Source organism: Cheilinus undulatus, linkage group 20 (genome assembly GCF_018320785.1).
Source record: "Cheilinus undulatus linkage group 20, ASM1832078v1, whole genome shotgun sequence".
NCBI classification, from domain to species: domain Eukaryota; kingdom Metazoa; phylum Chordata; class Actinopteri; order Labriformes; family Labridae; genus Cheilinus; species Cheilinus undulatus.
The window spans coordinates 12,377,741-12,387,865 of NC_054884.1; the positions used below are offsets into that span (position 1 = coordinate 12,377,741).

General features: G+C 39.2%; 1 protein-coding gene across 3 annotated transcripts; it reads right to left on the bottom strand.

Moving 5' to 3' along the window:
- Window positions 1–209: 209 nt before the first annotated feature.
- pms2 (PMS1 homolog 2, mismatch repair system component) lies at window positions 210–10,108 on the bottom strand. Of its 3 annotated transcripts, none has more exons than XM_041815344.1 (16): window positions 10,052–10,108; window positions 9,386–9,457; window positions 8,938–9,080; window positions 7,056–7,142; window positions 6,873–6,975; window positions 6,592–6,775; window positions 6,145–6,312; window positions 5,931–6,028; window positions 5,753–5,852; window positions 5,348–5,432; window positions 5,096–5,248; window positions 4,164–5,001; window positions 2,988–3,155; window positions 1,774–1,874; window positions 1,513–1,682; window positions 210–599 (listed from the first exon to the last, which is right to left on the bottom strand). In XM_041815344.1, exons 2-16 carry the CDS (start codon window positions 9,397–9,399, stop codon window positions 456–458), a joined length of 2,556 nt encoding a protein of 851 aa, XP_041671278.1. In that variant the 5' UTR covers window positions 9,400–9,457; window positions 10,052–10,108; the 3' UTR covers window positions 210–455. The 3 variants fall into 3 exon arrangements, with proteins under 3 accessions (XP_041671278.1, XP_041671277.1, XP_041671276.1); XM_041815343.1 differs by lacking the exon at window positions 10,052–10,108 and adding an exon at window positions 9,528–9,782; XM_041815342.1 differs by lacking the exon at window positions 10,052–10,108 and having other exon boundaries at window positions 9,386–9,781.
- Between the last annotated feature and the right edge of the window lie 17 nt (window positions 10,109–10,125).

Genomic DNA, 10,125 nt, shown 5'->3' on the forward strand with positions numbered 1-10,125 from the left:
TAAGGGCTAGGCTGAAAAGGCACAGACAAAAGAGATGCCTTGAAGCTTGACCATGGTTACAAGCAGTTTCAGGTGAACATGTGTCAGGCTTAATTCTAGCTGTGCTCCCCAGCCCACTTCAGGTCCTGTGATTGACTTTCATTGCCCTACATGACTAAACTTATGAACATGACTGTAGCAGTGAATATAACAAAGAGAGGAAAAACATGTTGAAATATGTTGTCTTTATTTCCCCCAATAATGAGGCCAAAATAGAATAGAATCAGATCTAACTGAACAGGTATAATAAAAACATGTTAAACATTAAATGTAAAGCGTTTGATTATACATATTTAGAGTACCTCCGTCATTGCACCAACATTAGTGTTTAACAGAAATTTACTTTCATGGAATCACATTCCAGTTGAATTAAAACATTGTAAGGAAATATTTCAGCAGTTTTGTCCTTCATGTGCTCAGTCTGGTGAGATAATATCCAGGTTCGCGAGATGTCTCATGGTGGGTCGGCCATGAGGACAGTTCCAGGGGTGCTCGATCTCACCCATGTGGACCAGAAGTTTCTTCATCTCAGTGGCGCTCAGGGCAGTGCCAATCATCACCTGGAGGTGAAAATGGGCAAAATAATGAATTTTTGATCATGAAAAAAGCAAAAGTATTTAATTACTACATACCAAAATGAATTAAATGTGATGGTCTTACTTTTTTTGAACAAACTCCACAACATTTAAGATTTCTTGGTTTGTATTTGATATTCAAAGTAGCTGCTTAGTTCAACTTCTTTTAGCCATGATAGTTCATTTGCACGGGGTTAAACCATTTTCTTCTGGGCAAAACAAAATCTTTTTGCTGGTGCCAATTATAGATCTTTGACTTTAAAACTAAGGCACCATAAACAGATTTCCCAGCCAATCTGACTAACTGCATCAATACTCTATGACTTCTCACAACGGTGCTTGTTAATTGAGGTTGACAGCTGACACAATTATGTCGGAGAGAGGAAAAAGGTAAAGGATAAGGCATAATTAAAGGTGAAAGTTACACTAGTCACAGTGAAAAATTACATTAATTGCAGGGCACAGATGGCTTAGTGGTAAAGCCTCTCTCCATGTATAGAAGCTAGTTTTCCAAGCAGGCAGCATGTGATCAACTCTGACCTAAGGCTCCTTTACAACATGTCATTCCCCACTCTATCTTCCTGGATTCTGATGCCATTGATAGTCCTGTCTTCTCTGAATAAAAGCAAAATCCAAAAATAAAATCTAAAAATGACTAAAAAATACATAGATTAATTGTGTACCTTCTTTATAGGGTAAAAATGATATATCTTATAACTGTGTTGTACTTGCATGACCTAAACCAACCAACTCATGTCCGTGCATAAGATTACAGAAAAAGTGATATTAAAATCACAATTAAATAGCGTTAAACAGCCAAATGTCATGGTGGTAACTAGTGTTTGAAAACCTCTGGAAAATAGATTATAGTGTCTTTTTATTATAACTGTGAACTCACAGATTTTCGACACGCTCGGGAGGCGAACATCTGCCTGATGCGGGATGGCCGACACATGACCCCCGGGCTGTCAGTCAACATGAAGATGAGTTCTTCAATGTCAGCTGGGCCAAATGTCCAATTTTTACTGGTTGGGACCGACACCAGCTTAACCCGTTCCATTACCTGAGCTGCAGTCACAATGCAAAAAAGTTGCTTTATGATTTGTTATCAAAATAGAAAAAACAGCCACTTTAAACTTGAGATAGAGTAAAGCCATACCATCTTCGTCGATTAGTAACTCAAAGCCGTTCTTCCTGAAAATCTCTATATTCTCTATCAGGATGTTTTCACTGACAGCAGTGAGGTGAAGCTTCTGAGGGCTTTTAAGGAAAAACAGAAAAGATGATTAATAAATTATGATTAATAAAGGGCAAACTCTTGAAGAAAATACGGTAAGGGTAAGGGTACAGTTAAAGCTTGTCAAAAAACTCAGTTGTGTTAACTTGGAAATTTAAAATATCTATAGCAGCTCTATTTTTCTGAGTTAATACAACACATTTTCGGTTTTATGTATAAAATACTTGATCACTTTGAGTGTTTTTCATCCTACTCTTATTTGACAACCATGTAAATGAAGGAATGTGGGCGGTTTTCCCAGCATGCCCTTGGGTGTTGTGCTTTTGGCCCGATAACCTAAGGAACTGTGTTTAAATGTGTTTTTACACACGTCCCTAGTATGGTTAGATATTTTGCACCATGGTTTAAGTTACCCACTGGGTTAGTGCGGTCTCCACAGTGGGGCCTAATTATTGTATTGTGTGAATGATGAACTGAGGTTAGTGGAAGAGCCTTTTCTGGTTTAGAGTTCATTGTCTGGACTTTTGCCTGTAGACATCCAAGTTTGCCAAACGTGGCATTTTGGTGGGATGCTTTTGCAAAACATAATGTGAAACTAATGAGTAAAAATTGCAGGAAACATTTAGGTGTAAGAAAAAATTAAAGTAACTTGACATTGTGTTATAAGTTGGATTTAAACAGAATGTCAAGTATAGGAAAGTTTCTCAGGCTTAGTTAAAATTATTTTAACATAAGTAATACATGCACCATGTACAAGTAAAATTGAGTTACTCTGACTTAAAATGGCTAAGCACCAGAAACGTAACAAATATTATGTCTTTTAGACAGTATTGCTTAAACATTTTTATGTAATTAGTCTCTGATCGGATTTTACAGTGAAAAATGACTGGAGCTCCTGTGAGGAGTGTTTAGCTGTGCAAAGTGTTTTACAGCATGCTAAAGAAACACTTTTTATGTCATTTACATTCTTCATGATTAATAAATCTGAGTGCTAGAACAAAGAAGGCTGAGACTTTTTTATAAAATTAAAACTCAACACATCTGCAAACAAGATAACTTTAGAAATATGAGGTACAGCTTTGGCATTAACAAAAAATTGCTTATAGAAGCTTTAAAAACTAGTTTGCAGCTCTTACACAATGAGTTTTTGTCCTTGAAGCACGGTGTGCTGCTGCAGCATCTCAAAGTTATACTTCTCGTCTGTGGCGTGCTGATCTATCATGAAGATGTCAGAGTTGAGTTTGGTGATGATGAAGCCGAGGTTAAACTGGCCGATGATCTCCATCTGTTTGAACATGTCTTTACTGAGAGACAAAAGAACATCTGTTAAGAAATGATACTCTAATATTAGCAAGTATCACTATCATTGCTCATTTTCCCACCTCTCTATTTCACTTTGCATAACTTGGTAGTAATTCCCTCTATGGCATGAGCTCTGCATTGGTTTTATTGTTGATTTTGTATATATTATTCTTTATATTGTGTAACTTTATTTGTGTCTGCCTTCTAGTCTTTGCACTTTTTTAATGGAATTCAGCAGAAGTTCAAGCAGGAAGACTGTTTCTCACCCATTCATTATCCACCATTTGATTATGTTTCTCCCCTCTTACACTGGTGATCAGCTGATTATGGATGTTCACCCTTTTTAGTATAAAGCTTATCAGATTCTACCACAACCTTATTTGACCAACCATCATGCCCCTGTCATATTGTCAGCCTGTCATTCCAGTTTGGACACTGCAACTCTCCTCCACCCCAGCCACCTCCATTCAGTTCATCAACACCTAGTCCAAATCCTCACAGGTCTTCTGCTCATCTCATCCTGCAGTGCATACCTCAGTCTCCTCCTCCAGCCATCTCATAGTTTCTACGGTCCAGCATTTCAGATGTCCACTGATCCCAATCCTACTACCCTCATCAAAATTATCACCAGTGTCTAGACCATACAACACTCCTGTGAGGCCTGGACACTAACTGATGGCCAGCGGCACGGCTGGACTCCTTTGTAACAACTTCTCTTCCGTGCATCATTGGGTATCATTGGCAGACCGTGTCTAATACAGAAATACTCAGAAGAACTGGGATGGGAAGGGTCAGCAGCCTGATAGGGAACTGCAGCTGCGCTTTTACAGACACCCAGTGCACTTTCCCGGAACTGATCCAGCTAACTGCATACTGGTTTCATAACCCGATGGGCTGGTCCAGACTCCAGGGGCGACAGCGTGGAGGGCCTTAATTTTTGCCAAATTGACCCTGCAGACACTGTGTGAATCTAGAAGTTTAACTGGTAAGAGTTATATGTGATACCTTACCTTATTTCTTTCCTGAGCTCCTCCTCTGCACTCTGGTTTTCTCCGGGGTTGATCTTGGCCCTGAAGCGTCTGTAACGTAGGCTTTCCCCTTCGCTCTTTTTCTGCTGATCTCGTAACCTTTTCAGCCTCCGCGATAGCTCCTGTAAAGAAAACTGGAGAGGCACCGTCCTCCTCTGTAGGGAGACAGGAGCATCCACTGATGAGAAGGATTTCTCTGATTGTTTCAAAGATGTAGGTTCTGCGGGAAAATCAAGCTTCTCTGTCCTGGCTCTTTTGGCATCAGGGCTCTTGGAAAAGTCTTTGTTAGAAGTGTGTGGCTCAGTGGGTAACTCTTGATTTTCAGGAACAGTGCAAGTGTTGTCAGACATTTCTTCAACTGTTTCCTCTTTGACAATGAGGCTGTCAATTTCTAGCTCACAAGGCTGAGTCTCTGGTACTAACACCACGCTGTCTTTTTCACAGTCTGCATCACTGCTGGTTGTTCTCCCATATCTGAACCCATCCAGCACTGACCTTCCCCCTGACCCTGAAGAGCATTTAGCCATGTCTCTTGGGGCTTTTGAAGGAGATTTTGAACTTGAAGTGCATACTGGAGGTTTGACAGAGCCCTTGAAAAAAGACTGTAGTGTTTTCTGTGCTGGGCCACAGTTGGAAGCTTTTGTTGCACTTGACTTGCTCCCAGAACTCGAGCTGTGATGACTTGAAAAAGCAGCTTTGAGTCCGGCCATATTTATGGATGACTTTGGGCTCTGAATCATGGGCTCCATGTCCTCTTCAGGTTCTTGCGTGCTTCTACTGGATGGGACAACCTGACAGCTGTTGGACGCAGGTGTTGTTTCTAGGGAAAGATTTCCAAATGTTCAAATCAAAAGCACTAGAATAGAAACACACTCATGCTTTGTTACGCAGAAAATGTCATGAAGTGCTCTTACTTGGTCCTGGTATAGGTGTGTAGTTCAGGCTGATCTTATTGACTCCAGTCTCATACATGTTGATGAGTGACGTCTTAAGAATAGCCAGCAGGAGTTTCTCCTCCTGAAGGAAAATCTGACGTTTGTCTGGGGTTACGTTCACGTCCACACACTCTAAAATTTCAAGAGGACAAAACAGTTTGGAAATCAGCGATGTGGTAAAACAAAAACAAAACAAAAAAAACCCAAACATTAGATCAGCCGAAGTCTTACCAGAAGCAACAGTTATGTTCAAAGCCACAAATGGATACTGATGTCTGTTGTACATGTGATAAACTTCGTTCACAACTTTGATCACCTGCAAAAACAGTAGAGAAATTACGTTTTTATAGTATGGATTATTCCTCACTTGCAGTGCGCCTGAATCCCCAGAATAGAAAACAAACAAATTCATTTGTATTTAAAAAAAAACAATCAGATGACAGTATGATTAGATCTGATTTACAGTCTGCTTATGAAGAAAAGTCTTTAATCTTTTTAATTCCTTATGAGTTTGCTGTCCTAAAGTCCAAAGAGTGGCTGTCCCACAGTTAAATGCCATCAAAAAATCTAGCTCACCATAATGTCTGAATACTGGTAATAGAAAATAAATCAGAAGACTTTGATTATGTGAAGTACCTTTGAGGGATCACATGGTCGGTTGTTGATGAAAAAGAACTGCCTGTCTGTGGCACTCCTCCCAACGCCATGATCTCCTCTTGACACAAACCCTGAGATACTGCCAGAAAAAAAGCCTAATAAAAATACCCTGCTTTTTCATGCATTTTCAGGTATTTCATTGAATGGTGTAACTCACGAAAAAAGCTGTTTGGGTAGATCTGCCTCTTTGAGTCCATATTCTTCAATAATATTTTCTGAGGGAGAAACTTGCTGAAAAGGCAGCAGACTCTGCAGCTGCAGACAAAACATTTAAAATCAAAATTGAACATACTCTATAATTGATGAATTAGGTTTACCACTAAAATTCTGACACATTCTCATAAAGAAAGGGGTGCATTTAAAGTTGAAACCTGTTTGGGTCCAAATATAGCTCCTATGTTGTCTCTCATGCTCTGACTGCCGCTGGTGCTGAGGACGGTGCTGCGTTTCCCCTGCCCATTTTGGTTGGAGCAGGTGATCCGTACTCCTGTGGAGATGATACAGTAGGACTGCAGGATGTGGATCATTTTGGCATACTCCTTAAAAAAAGAACGATTAAAAAATAAATCACAAAGTTAAACTAGCCGTTTGGTCACATGACAAACTGTGTACAGCAGACCCAAGATTCCGTGATAATGGATAAGTCTGCAGTCGGCAGATCATTACATTACAAACTCAGAGAAATCTGTGATATTAGAGAGAAATGAGATTAAACAGATCACACGAATGGGTGAAAGGATAACCAAAAACATTAGATTGTAGCATAAAAAATTGCATGATTTCCCTTAACAGAAGCATAACAACAATTCTTAAATGACCTTCTTGATATTGCGATGAAACTCCTTGTGTCGAACAGGCAGCGTGTAGAAGAGCTGCTGCAGGCTGACGGTGGTGCCCTGCTGCCTTGGATGAGGCGACCTCTGCACCAAGTGTCCTTTAGTGTCAAACACCAGCTTTGTGCCGACCTGACTTGACTCATGACACGTCACCACACCCAGGTCACTACAGCAGGATGGCAGAGGGGCTCTTGAGTTGATGAAGGGACAGGTAACAACTGCGTTTCTGTGCCAAATAAAGGTGAATGTTGAAGTGTTTTTACCTCAGAGCACATAAAGAGCTGAGAGCTTCACCTCTGAAGCCAAACGTCTCCACATGGATAAGATCAGAGAAGTCCCTCAGCTTTGACGTATGATGCTTCAGAGCTGTGAAATGCAGAGTAAACGTCTCACTTCAAGAAATCAGACCTTCACTGACAAAATGGATAAACAAAGCTGCCACTTACTCAATCCTTCAAAGTTTGCCTCTTCAACTCCTTTGCCATTGTCGGACACTTCTACTAGTTCAGCTCCACACTCCTTCAGCCTCACATCTGGGAAATAAAACAATGTGGTACTCCTTTATTACCTTCCATAAAGGTTGACCTTTAAATACCTAAATTTTTTATACAATGTTTTAAGACAAAACATTCATGGTTATTTTGATGAGTTATGGTTAAAAAAAAAGCTAGCAATAAAACCCACAGATCTAAAATGCTGGCATAAGTGGTTTCTTTGCAACTTTTGGTCATAAAAAACAATGAAGTTCCACATTTTGGGCTCCCAGGACTTCTATTTTTGCTGACATGGTATCAAAACATGTTTCAACACCTTCTGATTTTAATTTCCGTCTCACCAGACTGTAAAATTTCTGTATTGTGATATCCCTTAATCAATAAAAACTTGTTTTATTGCTTGGAAATGTTGGTCCTATGTTATATAACTAAGACAGAATAACACTGTCAGTACTCACTGCTGAGACTATTAAAGTTTGCATGCAAATTTTAGTTGCAGTGACTCAATATTGTCTTGTTTTTGAAATCTCAATATGTACTTTGGTTCTCCTTGGATTTTAAGATGTTTTTATGACAATCAAAAAATGAAGAATAAAATCTAGACCAAATGTCTATGAAACAGGCCATTTCATTAATGACACAATACACTCTCTGGTCACTTCAATAGGTATACTTGTTTAACTGCTCACTCACAAAATATCTTACCAGTCAATCATATGGGAGTAACCAATAACCAGTGCATTTATGCATCTAGTAATAGTCAAGACCACTGTTACTCAACCCTGCTCAACCAAAGAGCCAAACTGTTGAAAAATACATTTGCAAGAGCCACAATTTAAGTGGTGAAAAGTGGCGGAAAGGGTTAAAGTGGCAATAAAAAGTTTAAAGACGGCAAAAATGGGTGAAAAGGGGTAAAAAGTGTAGAAAGTGGTAAAATGGATGAGAAGTGACAAAACAATGACTTACAAGAGGCAAAATGCGGCAAAAATGTAGTAAAAAAATCACAAAAAGTAACTAAAATGGGAAAAGCTGCAAAGAGTGGCAAAAATGGGGAAAAGTAGCATTTAATGACAAAAAGCAGCAAGGAGCAAAAATTGATTTAAAGTGTCAACAAAAATGGAAAAAAATGAGAAAATAGCAAATAAGGGAAATGGAAATATACAGACAAAATAAAGGCTGACATTTAAGTTTAACAATTAGAAAAATGTATTAGTATGGGGAAACAAACTGATTAATGTGACTTGCAATAGGTAATTTCTGAGGTCAAAGTTTCCCTTTTTAAGGTTTTCTGGGGGATGTATTCCAAATTAAGACATAACAGAGCCGCAAATCATCACAAAAGAGCCACATGTGGCTCAAGAGCCACATGCTGAGTAACACTGGTCAAGACATTCTGCTGAATCCCAATGCATGCATCAAAATGTGCAAGAAAGATGATTTAAGTTACTTTGAAAAAGCTATGGTTGTTAGTAGTCATGTTGTTTACCCCCAATTCTGATCCTACCATTCGAAAGTTGTAGCAGAAATCAGAACTTATCAGACCAAGCAAGGTTTCTTTAATCTTATATTGTCCAATTTTGGTGAGCCTGCATCAACTGTAGACTCAGTTTCCTGTTCTTAGCCGACAGGAGCAGCATACTCTTCACATAGTTTTGGCCATGTCACTATGCCTTGTGCATTAGTTGCTGACAGTTGTGTTGCGATTGAATGATTAGATATTTATGTTAATGAGCAGTTGAACAGGTATACTTCAAAATGATCAATAGTTTCCATTACCAATACCAGAAATATATTAAACCAAAACCCCTGTATCTGATCTTTGCATTGTACTTACCAATATTAGTGGCTCCTGCATCGATGCTGTTCTCCACCAGCTCCTTGACAGCAGTGGCCAAAGTCAGCACCACCTGTCCTGAGCAGATCTGATGCACCGAGTTCCTGTCAATGGCCTTGATGGCTCCAGCAGGGTCAGAGGTGCTGAGAAGGAAAAAAAGTAACTTTAAACTGTGTAACTTTTCATGCATATTGCAGCAACAGTTTGTTTAGTGTATGCCAGGATAGAAAAATAGAAGCGAAAAACTCCTTAAACGTGGTTTTCTCATTTCCTTGACAAATTTTGACCTAAAATGGCAAATTTGTCTGCGAAGTAGAGTGACTGCACAAGTTACAATATCAATGGAAATGTGCATGCTAAAGCGTAATGGAGGTATAACATTATTTGCATAGTGTTGAAAACAAACACTTGAAGGTAAGCTAAATGAAGGCCATGGCAGCTAACTTACCAAGCATCAGACATCTTCAAGGACCGGAAGGCTTCACGTGGAATTCATTCAAGGTATAAAATAGATCTTCACCTGAAACAAAGTCAACAAGAGATACCAACCAACAACACTGCCGTGCATGCAAATGTTACTATGCTTTCACCTGCTCTAAGTACTGTCATGTAAGTTCCAGAGCTTCATAGCATCAGTATTTGATTGTAAACACAAAAGTGAAGCAGTACCGCGCGAGGACGCATGTTGCTCGCGAGCGTCACTCGTACGCGACAACTGCGCAGTTCGACTTTTAAAAGTCATTCAATAAAACGTCGAGACAGTAAAAGAGAAACAATGCAAAGTCAAAGCAAAATACAAGAGTATTTAGTAAATAAAGAAACACATTCAATTTATATGCGTAAAAGTACGACAAAATGTTGCCTTAAACGTTGTAGCATTACATCACCAGACCAACAGAAATCTTTGACTTAAGGAACCCTAAGGGCTCATGTGCATCTACCTTTTTTCGTAAAAACGAACAAGTCACGCTTCGTTTAAAGGTCAACTTTAACAGTTTTATATCCTACAGTTTATTTTCATGAGCACAATCAACGTGTGAGGCTGTTTTCGTATATATATTCTTTTGGTTAAAGTTTTTATTTATGTGTCAATCTGGTGAAGTCATATACCTACCTTGTCAGACGGCCCCTACTTTCCACACCATTGCCGTTAAAACATGGCCGCTTATTCCCATTGACACACCGTAT